The sequence below is a fragment of the Equus caballus genome, chromosome 1 (assembly GCF_041296265.1).
Source record: "Equus caballus isolate H_3958 breed thoroughbred chromosome 1, TB-T2T, whole genome shotgun sequence".
Classification (NCBI taxonomy): Eukaryota; Metazoa; Chordata; class Mammalia; order Perissodactyla; family Equidae; genus Equus; species Equus caballus.
The window spans coordinates 115,840,657-115,859,671 of NC_091684.1; the positions used below are offsets into that span (position 1 = coordinate 115,840,657).

The 19,015-nt window shown below is 46.1% G+C and overlaps 1 protein-coding gene across 2 annotated transcripts in view; it reads left to right on the top strand.

Annotated features, from left to right (window-relative positions):
• The first annotated feature begins 1,771 nt into the window (after positions 1 to 1,771).
• Positions 1,772 to 19,015, top strand: part of PGPEP1L (pyroglutamyl-peptidase I like) — a 41,864-nt gene continuing 24,620 nt past the window's right edge. The window contains exons 1-2 of one of the 2 annotated variants that reach the window (XM_005602824.4): positions 1,772 to 2,058; positions 8,427 to 8,479. In XM_005602824.4, coding sequence (XP_005602881.2) covers positions 2,025 to 2,058; positions 8,427 to 8,479 — 87 coding nt within the window. In that variant the 5' untranslated portion in view covers positions 1,772 to 2,024. The remainder of the gene's footprint in view (positions 2,059 to 8,426; positions 8,480 to 19,015) is intronic. The other variant, XM_070267791.1, reaches the window with a different exon arrangement.

Below are 19,015 nucleotides of genomic sequence, written 5' to 3' on the forward strand. Positions count from 1 at the left end.
GAATCACTCATGCCAAATCCTGAAAAAATAAAAATAAAAACTGCAACTTCCTTATCAGAAAAGCAGCATCATTAAGAACTTGGAGTCTTAGCAGTTGAGGAGTCTGTGTTGAGGCAAGATAAGTTAACATTAGGAAACACCAGTTAGATACCCAGATCTCATTAGTTAATGTCGGTATCAGAGTTTGACCCTAGCAACAACCAACTTGACAAACGTGGGCATTTCTAGTGATCTAATACCCCCATTCATAACCGTGATGAGCGAGCAAAACCCTCCTGATAGAAGAACAAGGTAAATGATGTGAACCAGGGTTGCCGGTCACCATGGGAGGTTGAGATAACTTCAACGATGCCCCAGGGAGCATGAGAAACTGGGGGATGGCTTTCAAACTTGAATTTCTATATGGTCTACCTTAATCTCAAAACAAAGTGAAGTGCAAAGCCCTGTGCATCCTCTGACGACAAGGTGGCCCCGGCTTCCCAGAGCAGGCAGGGGGAGGCCACTGAGGGCGAATGCCACTTCCCACCTGTCCTCTGCCATAAATAAGCCTGCAGCCCACACCAGGGGCCAATTAAAAGGAACGGCTGTTGGTTCCTCATCCCAGGAAGGTATCAGGTGAAGTCTAGTCCTCAGCAGTGATCCCAATTAAGTGGGGGGCGGGGGGCGGGGGGGGGGTACCTTTTTTTTTTATCAGGGGGCCAATTAAGACCATAAGTGCGTGTAGGCCACGCCCTCCAATACAGGGTGAACGTGGGCAAGCAGTGTGAGACTGGAGAGGTTCTGCTGGATTCCCCTGGGTGGAGTTTCTCAAGGCCATGACTAGATGGGGAAAGAGAATTGTTTTTTGTCCTTCCCATTAGACAGCTTTTTTAAAAAGTATTTTTGGTTAAGAAAAATCTTGGGTTTTTTTAAATAGTGTATTCTGAAAGGTCAAGATGTTGCATGACGTGGCTTCTTCAGTAGAGAAACTAGCCCCAAATGTTAGCTCTTTTGGTCACTCTGACCCCATTAAAAAGGTGGAAGAATGCCTGCCAAGCCTGGTGGAAAGCTCGACCCTGGTGGCTAACGTCTAGTGGTGCCTGTAGTCAAAAACTGTGTTAAGCACTTTTCGCAGCCCGAACGTCTGATGGTAAGAGCACAGTCTGGGAAGCCTGTGAGGGCACAGCGGGCTGTGTGAGCCTCTGCCCCCCAGGGCTGCCAGGGCTTGGGACAGTGCTGGGGGCTCAATAAGTCTCCATTCAAGAGGGGGGTGCTGTGATCATCCTCATTTCACAGAAAGGGGCAAAGACACAGAGAGGTTAATTTGCCTGAGGACCCACAGTTTACAGGCAGCAGGGGCTTTCACCAACTCTCTTAACCATAAGCTCCAGCCGTGGTTTGGGTTTGGGTTTTCTTTTCTCCCTCCCCGCCCCCCACCTTTTTTAAAACATATTTTGCAGAATCAGTTTCAACAGCAACCAAATTTCACCAAGTCGTAATGACCAAACACAATGAGGGACTCTGAGGGAGATTACTAAAGAGGAGAAAACAGGGTTGCAACAATTTGTAGGGTCACCCACCGTCCTGATTTGTCCGGGACTGTACCTGTTTGAGCACATTTCAGTCCCTACCCGCCCCCCTGCCCCCGCCATTCCAGAAACCCCTCAGTCCCGGGCAAATCGAAACAGTTGGTCGCCAAACTCATGGCTCACTTTGAACCGCACTGAGCAAAAGACGGACCAAGACTTAAGTATCCAGAAAGTCCTTGTCTGTTGCCGCAGCCTCTGCGTCCGGAGCTGGCTGTTTCTGCTCTCAACAGGCATCACCTTACCACCCCAACCCCCACCCCAGAGTCTTCAGCCATTCGGGGCCCCAGAACGCGGTGGGGGCCGGGCAGCCGGACAAGCCTGGATGCCCCCCCGACCCCACAGGAGCCGGCCACCAACCTGGAGAGGCGCCCAGTGCTCAGAGCGCCAGGTGCCCCGAGCTGCGCCCCAGCCACCTGACCCACCGAGGTGCAGGCGCACCCTCCTGACTCCAGTTTCATGGATTCCCAGTCCAGCTGTGTGGTGGTGACCGGTAAGACTGTTTTTCTGCTTTCCCATTTGCTGCCGCTTTTAGCCTGGCGGTGGACTGTGCACTTTCCTCATCCTGGTCGTAAACAGTTTCCTCCTGGGGAGAAAAGAGTGGCAACTGGTGGTGCCAGTAATTCCAGCTGGAAGCTGACTTCCTGCCATGCCCTATTAACAAACAATCAGGGGACAGCGAGGTTTTTATGCTTCTGTCCTGCCATTCACTTCCAACACCTCTTGAGTGGCAGACACACAGGTGCCCACATGCAGCTTAGGCTCAGATCTTGTCCTTCAGCCCATCAGGGCAGAAATTGAGGCTGGTGCCTACTGTCCCTGAATCTGGAGCCGAGTGAGCCCGTGTGGCATCCATTGGGGTGCAGTTACATAGCAAGGAAGGAGGAGTTGGGGACCCAGAAAAGACAGGGCCTCTTAAGGCTAGGACAGTCCGTCTACAATGACCACCCCTAGGGGAGCACGCAGCCCCTGTCCCCACACTGGAGACTCTCAGCCGCCCCGGGAACACTAAGCACCTCGGAGAGCCACCAGCGGGAGACTCTGACCCTAACAGGTCAACTCAGAAAGAATGGTAGCTGCCCACTCCTGCCTTTCATCAGCACATCCAAAATCCACCCCAGCCACCCCGTCATTGTCACAGCTGGTCCCTGGAGGACTGGATTTCTTCAGAAAGCTCTTTATTTTCAGTTTGACACATTTGGCATATTTTAAGGTTTTTGAATTGTGTCCGATGAAGGAATCTTAGAAGAGATAAGGATTCCTGTGTGCAGGGAAAATTGAAAGTTACCTATCTTAATATTTTCAGACTATAATCAAATTCCTGTTAGCCTTCTGAGAAAAAAGAAAGTTCTTTTGAAAACCTTTTATCTCCCTTGTTCTCATTCAAGTTATTTGGGGTATAGAGATGGAGTGGTTCAAATTACTCTTGAATTCCTAAGGAAACTGTACCCCTGATAAACACAACGCTTGTCACAAATGAAATATGAAAATTGAAGCACGGTGGCAAGTCGCAGACTCGCGTGGACCCCTGCTCTGTCCTGTCAGCTTGTGGCTTGCTGGCAAACTCTAGATTGTTTGATGAAGTACCTGATCATCAGGAGCGATTTGGGAATGCCTACTGGCTTTCAGAGTGTGGGCTTCCTTTATTAAAAATGCTTCGAGCTGCCAGGGGCAGGCTTTTCATTTAATTGGATTTGCTTCTTGTATAAATCTCGCCAAGACAATTGGCACGTAGACAGATGGTAGGGGAACAAGGACTCTGACAAACTGTCTCGAGATCAAGGCGTTCTCGCTGGCACCAACAATATCAATGGGAGACTGGGAAAACCTGCATGCCTCCAAAGGACCCCCTCGATTCGGAGAGAAGATTTCTCGAGCGCCTTTCGCAAGTTCCACTCCAGGGCCTGCCAGGTTTAAAGTATAAGGTTGGAGCCTGCAAAACAAGAGCTTCAAACCTTCACTTGCCGAGTGATTTCTCCTGATTTAAAACAGATTAGAGATGATCTGAGGATGATGCTAAAGCAGGATGTGATCTTTGTGTGTCGCTGCATTTTTAGCATTCCTACCATCATCCCAGGAGGTACCTGGTTTCTTAGTGACTTTTCCTTAATTTCACTATTTTCTAAAATTTTTTTTGGAGGGGGGGCAGGCTGCTCTCAGTGGCAGCTATAATCTTATTGATTCTATAGGATTCAGTCAAAGTCAGAGGACACCACTCACTTCCCGGGACATCCTGTCCTAAACTTATATTCCCTGAGGAAGTTTCCCCCATGGTGCACCGACCTTGTTAGTGGCCCAGGAACTTTGGAGGCACAGTCCTCTCCAGAGCTGGCTCCTGCTCTAAAGGCCTGAGGTCCGGCGGGCTGGGGGTTCAGAGGGTGATCTTTAACCGCAGCTCCTCCCGGTCTCAGAATCCGTATGAACTGAGAAATACCTCCCAATAATCAGATGGAACTCAAAACCTCAGCTGTGTTCCAGGTGAAGCTGCGTTGGAGGTGCCACCTGTGTCTGTAGCCCACTACCCACCGAGAAATGAGGTTCCAGCCATCACCTGCCCATCTGACAGTGGCTGGCCTCCGCCACAGGGGCGGAGCATGGGCACTCTGGAGGAGAGATGAAGTAAGAGGGTCCCCAGGCCTGGTCCTTCCTAGTCACACCATCCTTTAGGCCTGGTGATGGTTAATTTTCTTTGTCAATTTGACTGGGCCTCGGAGTGCCCAGATATCTGGTTAAACACTCTGGATGTGTCTGTAAGGGTGTTTGTGGAAGATATTAACATTTGAATGGGTGGGCTCAGTAAAGTAGATGGCCTGCCCCAATATGGGTGGGTCTCAGCTAATGCACTGAGAGTCCAAATAGAATAAAAGAGTGGAGGACAGTCGAATTCTTTCTGCCTGAGAGCACGAACTAGGACATTTGTCTGCAGAAGTCCCTCCTGGGACTTACACTGTCAGTGTTCCTGGTTCTCAGGCCTTCAGAGTTGGACTGAAATCTACTGGCTCTCCTGGGTCTCCAGCTTGCAGATGGCAGATCTTGGGATTTCTCAGCCTTCATAATTACATGAGCCAATACCTTATAATAAAGCTCTTTCTCTCTATATATACATACATACATATATATAAATATGCAAGTCACGTGCCACATGATGTCTTGGTCAACACCAGTCAGCATATGCAACAGTGGTCCCATAAGACTGGTACCATAAAGCGTAGATGTGTAGCAGGTTATACCAGCTAGGTTTGTGTAAGTATGCTCTATGATGTTCGCAAAATGATGAAATCGCCCGATGATGCATTTCTCAGAACATATCCCTTGTTAAGCAATGGATGACTCTGGGTGTGTGTGTCTGCGTGTGTACGTAGTTTCTCAGGAGAACTCTGAGTAGTACAAGGCTTTCTCTTTCTGGACAAAGAAACAGAGGCCAAAAGAGGCAGTGAAATTTCATTATGGAAAAGTAAGGATGGGGTGCCTGACTGATAGGCACAGTGCTCAGGGGGCTTTGGGGCTGAGAAATGGCCAGCACCAAGTGATCAGAGAGCATCAGGCAGAGGAAGGGTCTGGCTGGAGCCCATCCTGCACTGCATGGGGAGACAGTGGAAAATGATTCGACATTTGTTGAGCACTGTGGGGAATCAGAATTTGCCACACCAAAATGTGTCTCTTTGGCTTGATTGTTTTTAAGAACAAAAGACTCAGAAAGAAACTTTGACCTTCCCCCTAAAATGTCTAAAAGCATTTTAGAAGCCCCGTCCCAGGAAGGAACTATCACCACAGATAACTCTAGGTGGGGCAGACAGGAAGGCACCTAGCAAGGCCCATTTTATCAAAGTTCTCTCTTGGGATCCATTGTCTTTACAAGGCATGGCAAACACTTGTTTATCAAACATTTGCTTTTCCATCTCTGTGTGAATTGCCTTCCTCCCCTTTGAAGTCCTAAACCACTGCTCCCAACATCATCCTTTGTTTTTAGCTGAAGGTGGTATTTAAGGTGGTGGCTTTGGCCGTTTTGAGGAGTTACTCAGTTTTCCTGGGTTTCCCCCACGTATACACGTTGGTTAAACTTTGCTTGATTTTCTCCTGTTCTTCTATCTCATGTCTCTTTAATTCTTAGAACAGCCAGAAGAACCTAGAGGGTAGAGAATAGTTCTTCCCCTCCGACAGCACCTACCAAGTTCTGGAAACAATGCATGTCATACACGGTATTGTTTAATCCATACAACAATCCTGAGAGGTACGTGACTATAACAGTAATGAAGGAAAATACTCGACACTGCTTCCTATGCACCAGGCAGTTTTCCAAATGCTCCATTTTATTCATTCATTTAATCCTCACAACAACACTATTAGATTACTATGATTAGTCTCCATTTTACAGATGAGAAAACCAAGCCACTGAAGGTAAGCAACTTGCTCAAGGTCACCCAGCTGGTAAGTGGTGGGGTGGAGATGCAAAAGCAGAAGCCTGACCCCCAACGCTCAGGTCTTTGACTACTCCCAGCTGCCACCTAAGCCATGGCCTGAGCTTTGGAGGGGCCACTTTAAGGTGTGGATGCAAAATAGCCAATAGCCATTCTATAGATAAGAGAGATAAGGTGACCTTTACTTAGGCCAGGCTTAGGACTATAATCCAGGAAGGCCATCTCCACAGAGGAAGAAAGCATTCTGGACAAGCATAGTTTTCAGTACAGTCTTACACCTTTTTAGAACAAAGAACACACATTAAACATGCCCAGTATCCATAGTCATCAAAGTTTCAAGGAGCCACTCAGTTGCAAATTAGCAGGTCAGCATGACCCTGATGTCAGAGAAAAAGAACTTACCTTCAGGACTATTACATAGTAGTTAACCACAGGGCATTAGTGATACTGGGCTCCTAGGAGGGGTAGTCTGCGTTCTCATCTGAAGAGAATGCATGCTTTACTTTCATGGCGAAAGCAGATGGACAATGTGTGTCTGACAGGCCATAAGTCAGGCTTCTTTAGTTCAAGCTGAATCAGTTTTGAACCAGAATAGCTTACCCCATATACCTCAATATGTGGAAATCTCTCACCAGTGGTTTGGGTGCCATAAAAATGAGTAGCTGGAACACTGAGAGGGCAACAGAGTCCCAAGATGTGGCCTCTCCCCAGGCCAGCAGGAAACCCTTCCTAAGCAAGTCCCATAGGGGATTTGCTGTCCTCCCCAAAGCAAAATTCTACTTAATTGCCTTTTATTAGAAATCTTCCTGGCAATTAAATCATGAAGTGGTACCCAGTGTAAGTAAGTGTCCCCAGGTCAAGGAACCAGCCCTTCCATCCACAAACCTCACCCAGCAGCCCTGGCTCTTGTTCCTTCCCAGAATGAGGCCTACCCCAGCTAGGCCTCCCCCTGAGGGCTCACCGGCCCAGGCCCGGCCCCTCCAGCCGCTCTGCCTCCTCCCCACCGTGAAGTCCTGGCTCACCCCCACCTCCTCTAGGAGTCTTCCCCAACCAACCTCTACCCCACCTACTCTCTCCCTTCTTTCGAGTATTCTGACCCTACTTGTTCACGGCCTCACTGCTCAAAGGGTAGTCTGAGGGCCAGTAGCATCAGGACCACCCGGGGGCTTGTTAGGCATGCAGAATCTCCAGCATCATCCCAGGCCCACACAATCAGATTCTATATTTTAACAAGATACGCCCACATAATATTAGCATTTGAGAAATGCTGGACCAAAGAGCATGTTTTTAAAAATTTATATTTTGAAATACTAATAATTATAGATTCACAGGAATTTACAAAGAAATGTATGTATGGTCTCCTGTACCCTTCATCCAGCCTCCTCTAACGTTAACAGCTTCAATATGAAAGCCAAGATATTGACATTGGTATAGCGCTCTGTGTGTGTGTGTGTGTGTGTGTACAGCTCTATGCAGTTTTATCATACGTGTAGCTTTGTGTCACCACCACCGACACAATAAATAACTGTACCAACCTCACAGGGTTCGCTCGAACTATTCCTCATAGCCACACACACCCCCTTCCTGTGTCTCTAACTCTTGGCAACCATTAATCTGTTCTTCATCTCTATAATTATGTTATTTTACACAAATTACGTAAATAGAATCGTGTAGTATGTATCCTTTTGAGATTGGCTTTTTTCACTGAGCATAATTCCCTTGATGTTCATCTAAGTTGTACGTATTGGTAGTTCCTTTGGTATTTTTTAAAAAATGTAACAACTTTATTAAGATGTAATTCGTATACTGTCCAATTCATTCATTTAAAGTGTGCAGTTCAGTGGCTTTTAGTATATTCACAGAGTGATGCATTCATCATCACAATCAATTTTAGAACATTTTCCTTACCCCAGAAAGAAACGCCAACTCCCCTTAGCTGTCACTCCCTAATTCCACCCCACATACACACACACACACACTCCAGCTCTAGGAACCACTAATCTACTTTCTGTCTCTATGAACTGCCAGTACACCCAACTGTCCCAGCCCGGTGTGTTGGAAAGGGTGTCTGTTCCCTAGTGAACTGCTTTTGCACCTTTGTTAGCAGACAACTGGGCATATTCACGGGGGTGTATTTCCAGGCTCTCTCCAAAGCATGCACTTTAACCGGACATTTTTGCACACTCTCTCAAGCCGTCCTAGCTTGGCAGTGGGTCGGCCCCATGTTCCCTTTTGGCTCCTCCACAATGCCTCACACAAGAGAATTCTGCAGATGCTCCCAGACTGGCAAGGTCGCAGGCCTCCACAAGAAAGGGGATGTCTGGCGTTCCTGTGGGCCCACAGTGGCCCTGGGAGTAGCAGGAGGTACCCCCGGGGAGCAGCCCAGGAGTAGACATCCCCTCCCCAGGCTGGCCCGAACAAACAACGGTCTCCTTGGTTTCAGGTTTTGGGCCCTTCCGGCAGCATCTGGTGAATTCCAGCTGGGAAGCAGTGAAGGTAAGCCCCCGCCGGGTCCAGCGCCAGTTGCTGGGGGGCCTGCCATCCTTCTGTGGCTCTAAGAAGCCTCGGCTGCAGGCCTCTGGGTATCAGATCCACATGGGAGTGGAGAAAACAAACACTGGGGCCCTGGGAGAAGGGCAAACCTTTGGTCCTTAGGTTGTGACTCACCTGCCCCCAGGTGGCCCTTCTGTGCAGTAGAGAAAAGAGGCTAAAGGGACCTCCTGGGAAGGACAGGAGGGCCCTGAGGCAGGCTCTGCTGCCCCATGAGCTGGGTTCCCATGGCCCCACCCCTTCTGGCTGTGGGGCCTCAGGAGGTCACTTCCCTCAGCCTCAGTTTCCTCGTTGTTCATGAAATGGGAGCACAGCAGTGTCGATGTTGCAGGCTGTTCTTAGAGTAAAAGAGCTAAGTATGTAAAGCAGGAAGTATGTAAGTCGATTAAAGCAGCTTTGTAAGCAGAGCGCCTGGCACAAGGTAAACACTTAATAAGTGAAACAACACACCTTTATTTTTGAGAAAGTAGTGGTCAGGAGAAAGCACATGCCAGGACAGTCCAGGAGGAGGGGTCGGCAGTGGGGAGCAGCCCCTCTCTCCTCCTTGAAGCAACGTCTCATGTCGGTGCCCACACAGGTGTCACTCCAAGGCTCAGAACACAGCAGGCTGTTTATTCACACTGACGGTCAGTGTCATGTCCATCCACCTACGGGTCAAGCCAACGATGAGGTCTTGAGCCTATTCTCAGAGTTTCTCAGTCTGAAAATGCAGCAAAACCACGTGAATCATGCATTTGCATGACATTGATTTTCTAGGCTGTCTGCACAGATGCAGTCAAGGAAACTCATGGTTCTTGAGTTAGAATTTGGGGTTTTTTCAACCAGAAAAAAGCTCAGAGAACCCTGGACTTACTGCCAAGCCTCGCTGTTGCACACCACATACCAGAAAGGCCAGGTCGGAGCTTTCATGAGCTCCCAGGTGTCTGCAGCCTGTTCCTCGCAAAACAGGACTTTTTCTGCTGAGTCCCGGATGGTCATGAGGCCTTCAGTTCCATTCGCAGTCATGAGAATGGAAAAGAGCCAGCATTCACCTCCCAGCTCCCACGGCTGCAACCTGTATGACCCAAGACGAGTCACCCAACTTTTCTGCACCCCAGTTTCCTTATCTGTAAAATGGGACGGTTATGATAACTGCGGGGATTAGAGCAGAGCAGGGCACACTGTGGGTGCCCACTGATGTAATGCTTTTTTTTTTTTTTCCCCAAAGATTGTCACCTGAGCTAACAACTGTTGCCAATCTTCTTCTTTCTTTTTTCTGCTTTTTTCTCCCCAAATCCCCCCAGCACATAATTATGTATTTTTAGTTGTGGGTCCTCCTAGTTGTGGCATGTGAGATGCCACCTCAACGTGGCCTGACGAGTGTTGCCACATCCACACCCAGGATCCCACCCAGGAAACCCTGGGCCGTCGAAGCCGGGCAGGCGAACTCAACCACTCAGCCACAGGGCTGGCCCCTTTTTTTTTCTTTCTCTTTTTTCTTTTTCTTCTTTTCCTTTTTTTCTTCTTTTTTCTTTTTTTTCAATGTAATTCTTATATTACTGGAGGCTGTTCTCTCCCTCAGGGTTCTCAGTTGCAGGCAAACAGAATCTGACTCTGGAGGTTCACACAGGAAATGGAAAGATTGAGAAGCTCAAGCTTCACCAATAAAGCTAGAGAACCAGAAGCAGGCTAGGGGCTTCTAGGAATGGCAGAAGGATGGCAAACTATGGTGCTCTGAGGGGCCCTTCCCGGCAGATAAACTGTGAGAGAGAACTTCTATGGCTTGCTGGCCACTCAGTAGGGACAGGAAAGCTCATATGCATCACGCTGTGTGTATATATACATCCCACCTGCCAAGGACAGCAGCCTGAAGGAGTGAGTGGTCAGTCCACACACCAAAGGCAGGTGGGGGCAAGTGCTGTCACCAGCATTCTGAGCAGCCAGGGCAATGGAGCTAGAAGGAGACTCCTCTGGAAGCCAGACCCTTGGAAGGAGAGCCTGGGGTCTCCAGCACCCCTGACTCCCAGCAGAAGCAGATGCGATTTCTCTTAAGGATGGAAAACCTCAGATTTTCCACAAACGAAGATAACCTAAATGTCAGTTCCCAAGCAAAGATTACCAGATATGCAAAGAAACAAGCTACCGTGAGTAAGAATCAGCAGAAGCAAGTTCTTGGGCTTCTAAATCATTCTGCTCGATACCATCAGAAAATAGCATAACTATATATGAAATGTTTAAAGAAGTAGAGATAGAATCTCAAAAATAAGCAACAAAAGACTCAAAAGATCCAGTAAATTGAAAAAGGGACTAATAGAGTTTATAAAAATTTAAAACACAATTGTTGAAGTGAAGAATTCAACAGATGACTTAAAAGACAGTTTAGAATTACGCTAAGTGAGAGACTCCGGTCACAAAAGACTGCATATTGTGTGATTCTATTTAGATGACTGTCCAGATGAAGCAAATCTACTGAGATGTAAAGTAGCTTAGTGCTTGCCTAGGGCAGGTGAGGGGCGACTGGGGGATATAGAGAGTAACTGCTAATGGGTATAGAGTTTCTTTTAGGGATGATGAAAAGGTTCTAAAATGGATTGTGATGATGATTGCACAACTCTGTGAATATACTAAAAACCATTGAATTAGACTTTAAATGGGTAAATTGTATGAAATACACACTCAAACATACACGTATATAGCAGTTTTAGAGACAGATGAAGAGAAAATTCATGAACTAGAAGATAGATCTGAAGATATTATTCAAAGGGCAGCGTAAAGAGATGGACAAGGAAGTGAAAAAAGAAATTAAGAGATATAGATAATAAAATGAGATATTCTGACATATGTTTAATTGGAGTTCCACAAGGAGAGAATGGTAAGAATGGAAGAGAAGCAATATTCAATTAGATAATGATGGAAACTATTCCAGAATTGATGAAAGGATCAATTTCCACAAATAAGGAGTCCAAAAAATCCAAATAAAGATGAGCAAAATCCATACATATACACATCAGAGTAAAACTGCAGAAAATCAAAGCCAGGAGCTCTTAAAGTAGCCAGAAAGAAGAGACAGGCCACCTATAAAAATTGACAAGAGAATTAGACTAAGAGTAAATTTCTCAAAAACAACAATAAAAGCCAGAAAAGAGTAGCATAATATCTTCAAAAGGCTGAAAAAAAATTATCAACCTGAAATTATGTACTCATCAAAATCCTATTTCAAGAACAAGGATGAAATAAAGACATTTTTGTAAAAACAAGCACAAAGAGTTTACTACCAACAGGCACAATACTAAAGAAGCATCTGAAGGATATCCTTCACAAAGAAGGAAAATGCTTCCAGAAAGATGGTGTCACATGCGAGGAGAAATAGTGAGCCTGTAACTAGCGTTATTTGTATATGATAATAATAATAAAATAATAAACAATTGCATAATAATAAAGTAATAATTGAAATTATTGAAGTTCAAGTCTTCTAAGGTCCTTGTATTCTATAGGACTGGCATCCAGGTCTCAAGTTTAGCCTTTGTTAAATTATATATGCATGGCAAAATTTCAGGAGTAACCATAAAAGAGTAGAAATGGAGTACATTATATGATTTTCAAGACAGTAGAGGAACCAAACAGAAAGAGAAAACAAATGAACAAAACCTCAATCAAAGGGATCAAAAATCACTTGTAGAACAAGGTGGATGAGGACACTGCTGCTGTCTCACTGAACACTGTCACTGGAGCTTTTTCTCATGACACTGGCTGCTGCATGCCTCCACTGGCATCATGGCTGCCCTAGGAAGCCGGATGTTGCTTCTGTCAGAGAGATTTGCCCCTGATTCAAAGTCAGAGATGATGAGTGCATCAGATTGGCTGAGCCCAGGTCATGTGATCTTGCCCTGGCCACAGAGAGACTGGCATTTTCAGCATTTGTGGTGGGAGCCAGGCTCTGTCCTCCACCAAGACTCCAATATCAGGGGTGCCCCAAATAAGAGGAAGACCAAAGAAATAACAATGTTCATATGAACATAAAATATTAACTCAATTCTTCTCAGTTCAACTTATATTTACCCAGTTCCTGATGTGGAGCATAGAATCTACTGAAACAGTAGTCTCTTCCTGTTCCAGTTCCACCCCAACTGGGTGTCCTGCACTACAATTCTGACTCTAACTAGCAGGAGTTCACACAGACCTCACAGGTTAAGGGCAAAGTCCTCCACGAGATGCCCTCGCTTCAGACACCTGCTGCACTTCAGGGGTCCCCAGACCACCTGCTCTTCTGACCGGCTGTAAATTCAGGAGAGCTCATGACCCCCTCAGGTTTGATAATTTGCTAGAATGACTCATAGAGCTCAGAAAAGCACTCTACTTACAATGAAAGTTTTATTATAAGAATACACGTATGCTGAAGTTTGGAATGGCATCCATGCCCTCTCCTCATGGAGTCAGGGTGGCTCACCCTCCCGGCACATCAGTGCATTCATCAAAAGGGAAACTCCAGGGGCTGCCCCCGTGGCCAAGTGGTTAAGTGCACGCGCTCTGCTGCAGGCGGCCCAGTGTTTCATTGGTTCAAATCCTGGGCACGGACGTGGCACTGCTCGTCAAACCATGCTGAGGTGGCATCCCACATGCCACAACTAGAAGGACCCACAATTAAGAATATACAACCATGTACTGGGGGGATTGGGGAGAAAAAGGAAAAAAATAAAATCTTAAAAAAAAGGGAAACTCCACTGAGCTTCTGTATCCAAAGTTTTTATTGGAGTTTCATTACAGAGATGTGATTGATGAAGTTATTGGCTACCTGATTGAACTCAATCTGCAGTCCACCTCCCCTCCTTGAAGGTGGGGCAGCTGAAAGTCTCAACCCTCTAACCATGCCATTGGTTTTTCTGGTGACCAGATCCTGTCCTGAAGCTACCTATGGGCCCCCCATGTATCACCTTATTAGCATAACAAAGACTCCTGTCACTCAACAAATTCCAAGGGCTTTTGAAGCTCTGTGCCTGGAACTGGGGACAGAGACCAGATATACTCTTTTTTTGTTGTTTTTCGTGAGGAAGATTCACCCTGAGCAAACATTGGTTGCCTATCTTCCTCTACTTTGTATGTGAGATGCCTCCACAGCATGGCTGATGAATGGAGTAGGTCCATGCCCCGGATCCAAACCCGTGAACCCGTGATGCCAAAGCGGAGCATGCAGAAATTTAACCACTCAGCCATGGGGCCGGTTCCCCAGATATACTCTTTCTTATACCACAGTTCCTTACAGGGGTTCCTCGAGGGAGAAGAGATGGCCAATAAATAAAATAATTATAACCCAAAGCAGATGCTGAGAAGTGCTACATTATGAGACTCTGAAGAGGAAGAGATTAATTTCATTCTGGAAAATACATGGAAAAAAAGGAACCTAAAGCAAAACAAGAGGAAATTATACCCCGAGAGGCCACTGGGAAGGCCAGCTGGTGGAAGCAGCAATAAAGAATGAGCTAACTTCTGGCAAGTGGGAATAAATTTTCAAAACCACCACAGTGGACACTATGCAGAGTGGCTCACTGAACTCTTCCTGCAGTCCCGAGAAGGTGATATTGTTATTCCCATCTGGCAGGTGAGGAAATGGATGCTCAGAGAGGTTGAATATCTGGCCCAAGGACACATGCCATGAAGTGGCAGTGCCTAGATTCCAGTCTCAATTGGTCCCAGTGAGTGAAGTCCACGTTCAGCCCACTTGCCTCTCTCTTTCCCTTGGAGAAGACAACACTCAGTTCAGAAGAACAGGACCACGAAGAAATGTCAAGACCCACTACCTAATAACCAATGGTGAGCAAAGTGAGGATGTTCACCCAAACGCCTCAGCCCTCCATCCAACTCATCATGGCTGACCCTCTGCTGTGAGTTCCTATCCACCCTCTGCACAGCTCTCCTGCCAGCTTCTGAGACACAGCAAGGCGATAGGCTGTTCATTCTTCTTGCTCACCATATTGCTGCTTTCTGGAGACTCTAAGTACCAGTGCCAGGAGCCAGTACCACCTCATATTCTTTCAAAAGAAATTATGTCCTTAACTCTTCTAGAAGTGCCTGAACCTGGAAAGGCAGCAAATAAAACAAGGGTCTTATAAAACTGGCCATGGGTCAGTTGGGCTAAGACATTATGTAACTGTCATAGTAAACCCGGCCCAAGTGGTCAGGAGGTCAAGGCTCTTGCCAGACCTGATCAATGTGATATGCAGACTAATTTCTCTTTACTCTAAAGATGAGGTGGCCTTGTGCCCATATTACATGTTGCTTAAAAAAAAAATCATCATAATAAAGAATAAAAGGCAGTGATTCCGAAAAGTAAAAAAAGCACCAAGCTGAACAGAACTTTATGATGGAGGCTGGGTCCTGTAGAGCACGCTCAGGGCCAGGCAGGTAACTACATACCCATCTAAGTAAGAGTAAATTGTTTCTTTTGATTCATCTTTGTTTTCTTTCCTAAGAGGACCTCTATTCTTCCTACCAAATCCCAAGATAACGCCTTTTTCAAACCTAAGTGAATATAGACGTAATTTATGACATTTTTCGAATCTGGCCCACAGTGGGTTTTGTTGTGTTTTCTTGACTAATACGGAAAGCCTGAGATAAAAATAACCAGTGCGAGGATGAAAGGAGACCCCAACACCTCCCTGTCATCTACACGGACCTACCATAGCAACCAGCTCAGTGCCAACCACTTCCAGGGCGACCACTTTGATGGGGTGTGTGGACACTGACCTCTAAGGCTGGATAACCCAAACTCACTTGAAGCCTTTTCTATGATTGCTTACACCTTCTTGCTTTAATCTGATGACTATGTAGTGTGAACCCACCATATCAATGGGAAGCGAAGTAGCCATATTACTCTACACATTTCCTGCCGGCCCCAGGGCAGCACAAAATAGGACTGTCCTTGCATTCTCATTTTGCAATGGCACAACAATCTACATGAATATGGAGGATCTGTGAGCCCATGACAATGAGCCTGGGCCCTGGGCTGAAGGCTTCCTCCTATAGCGGCAGCAGCTCAGGCAAGGAGCCGGGCTACAGAGAGTTCCCGAGGATAACGGCAGGTAAAGAGAAAACCCACACCTGGTGGAGGAACGTTCCTTCAAGTTCATGAAGAGCGTCTGCTGTGGCTTCACAGCCAGCCCTCCCATAGACACCGTGCTTTTATTAAACACTCAGAGAAGTGCATTTACTCTGCTTATTTGGGGGAAAGCTTGCCATTTACAGACAAGTGAGTCAAATGTTTACTTCTCCTTAAATCCTAAATCCATCCCCACATTGACAGGATGACAAACCAGAAAAACCAGGGTAAGACCTTTCAAAAAGACCCCAGCACCTTTCCAGGGCCTTACTGGGGGTCCGCCTTCTTCCCCACCCTGACCCCCAGCAAACACAGTGTCCTTTTCCTGTTCCATCCCCCCATCCAGGATGGCCCATCACGCTTAGTCCTCATCTCCCCTTAGGCTGTGATTGTTTCTTAGACTTTCCTTGTTTTTGGTGACTTTGATGGTTTTAAGGAGTACTGATTAGGTATTTTGTAGACTGTCCTTCAATTGGCTCTGAATGATGTTTTTCTCATGATTAGCCTGGGGTTATGGGTTTTGGGGAGGAGGAGCACAGAGGTCAAGTGGCATTCTCATCGCATCCTATCAAGGGCACATACTGTCAACATGACTGATCACTGTTGATGTTGACCTTGATCACGTGGCTGAGGGAGTGTTTCTCAGATTTCTCACTGTAAAGTTGCTTTCTTCCCCTTTTTATACTACGCTCTTTGGAAGGATGTCAGTCACTGCATGCAGCTCACACTCAAGGGGCAAGGAGCTACCCCCCTGGGGTGGGACAGAGTATCTACATCAACTATTTGCAATGTGTCTGCAGGGACGATCTGGCTCTTCCTGCCCCCAGCTGTTTATTCGTTTACATAATCATTTCTCTACGTCAGTATGGACTCATGGATGGTTATTTTATACTCTGGATTATGGCTCGTTTCCTTTTCAAAGTCCATCTTCTCCTGAAACCTTTCCCACCTCCTTTACTATCCCCATCGCTAACACCCTCTCCTCCAAGGAAAACGCAAGATTCCTCATTTTGTTTTCCACCATGTGTTTGATTGTATTGAACATTAGACTAAAGCCAGCACTTTTTAATTAACTGCATTCCTGCTATATATAAATCCACACATGTCCTTCTGTCCTTGCTCACATCACTTATATTTCATTGATGCAAAGGACTCCTTTTTTTAAAAACAAAAAACATTTTGGTGTCCTGAAATCAGACAAATCTCACAGTCAATTCCGTCTTATGCTTTGTCGTAGTTGAGCAGAGTCTTTGCTTTCTTGGTGGTTCACACAGTAATGCCCGGCATTCAATCTCTGGGGCTTAGATTTGATGGAACACATCCTGTCCTCTCTGGATTACATACTCTCTCGGCATAGGAAACACCCTGGCCTGTTTATCTTGCTTTGCAGAGTCCAGACCAGAATCTTGAGGGCATTCGTGCTATATTTGTGTTGCCATAAATATGAAGGAAATATATCCTGCGCCACACACAGTCTAATACCAGAGAAAAGTACACAGACAAGCATGACCCTGGGAATTATGCAGGTTACTCAGGGCAGCAGAACGTCACATTTGAACTGGGATGCAGAAGGCACCCCTAAGATCCTGTTTATTCTGGGGAGGGACAAAGCTTTCAGGGAGACAAAGATAAAAAGGAGGCTCTTGGGCATGCCTTTTCTCATCTGCATCCCAGTCACATCCACTCACGTTAGAAGCACGTTCCACGTCTTGAAAAAATATCAGCATTATATTAAGGATGCCACACCCGGGATTCCAGAATCCACAGGGGCCCTCATGGACCTGCAAGCTGTGGGCCAGTTTGAGGTGCCATCGATGGGTTCTGGGGCCTCTGGACTGACATCTATAATCACAGATCCTTACGCTTCACCCCGACCAGCCTTGGTAAGGCTGCACCTCTCTGGGGTACTCCTGATTCTTCCAGCATTGGGTGCACCCCCTGGGCCCCAGTGCTCACCACACTGTGCCTTCTCCCTGGGCAGGAAGGTGTGCTGGGGCAGTGTTTCCTCTCTCGCAGGCACTTGCAAAAATATCTAGACAGGGATTAATGAACCCAAAGGATCTATGGTGGTGAAATTTCAGGCACTTGGTGCCCCGGAGATGGGACTATGACTGGGGAGCCACAAGCTGCATTTGGGGTAGCCATGATCAGGCAGCATCCTGCTGGGGTCCCCCTCTCTTTTGCCCACTTGTGAGACTATTCCTGTCCTTTACCTGTCTTAGTAACTGTGTTCTAAGAGCTCACAATTTGGAGTCAGAAAGTCATTTAGCAATTACATATTAAGCAAGCAATTAATCATGGTCAGTTAACAAAGAGGACGTAACAGCCCTAATCATTTATGCCCCTAATAACAGTGCTTCCAAAATATGTGAAGCAAAAACTAATGGAACTGCAGAGAGAATAGACATATCCACAGCTACAGTCAGAGATTTCACTGCTCCTCTCTCGATAATGGATAGAACACATAGACAGAAAATCAGCACAGATCCAGAAGACTTGAACAGACCATCAACCAACTTGACGTAATTGACATTTGTAGAACTCTCCACCCGACATCAGCAGAACATACACTCTTTTAAGTGCATACAGAACATTTACCAAGATGGACCATATCCTGGGCCATAAAACAAATCCGAATAAATTCAAAGGGATTCAAATCATACAAGTATGTTCTCTGGCCACAGTGGATTGAAGGTAGAAATCAACCACAGGAGGATATCTGGAAAATCCCAAAATATTTGGAAACTAAATCATGCACATCTAAATAAGCCATGGATCAAAGAAGAAATCAAAAGGGATATTAGAAAGTATTTTGAAATGAATAAAAAGTAAAGCCCAACGTATTAACCTTTGCAGCATGCTGCTAACACCAGACTGGGGGAACTCTGGAGCACTGAGCAACAATTTTAGAAAAGAAGAAAGGCCTCGAATCAACACCCTCAGCTTCTACTTTACAAAACTAGAAAGAAGAGCATATTAAACCCAAACTAAACAGAAGAAAGGAAATAGTAAAGATCAAAACAGAAATCAATGAACTGGAGAACAGAAACATAATAACGATAATCAAAGAAACCAAAAGCTGGTTCTTTGAGACAATCAATAAAATTGACAAATCTCTAGCCAGCCTGATCAAGAAAAGAGAGAGAATTAATTTTTCCTATTAACTTTTAAATTCATTTACCACCACCTGGCTTCCAGCCCTGGTCCCACGCTCAAAGTGCTACTAGTAAAATCGCTGAGGACCTCTTTTTACCATTTTATTTGACCTCCCTGGGGTCCTGATAGTCTTTATGGTAGACGCAGTATTGTTATTGTTCCCATTAGACAGGTGAGGAGACTGAGGGCAAGTTGACCAGCTAGACCTTCCTTTTTACTCCTCCTATTGGCTTGAGATGTTGTGCTGAGGATGC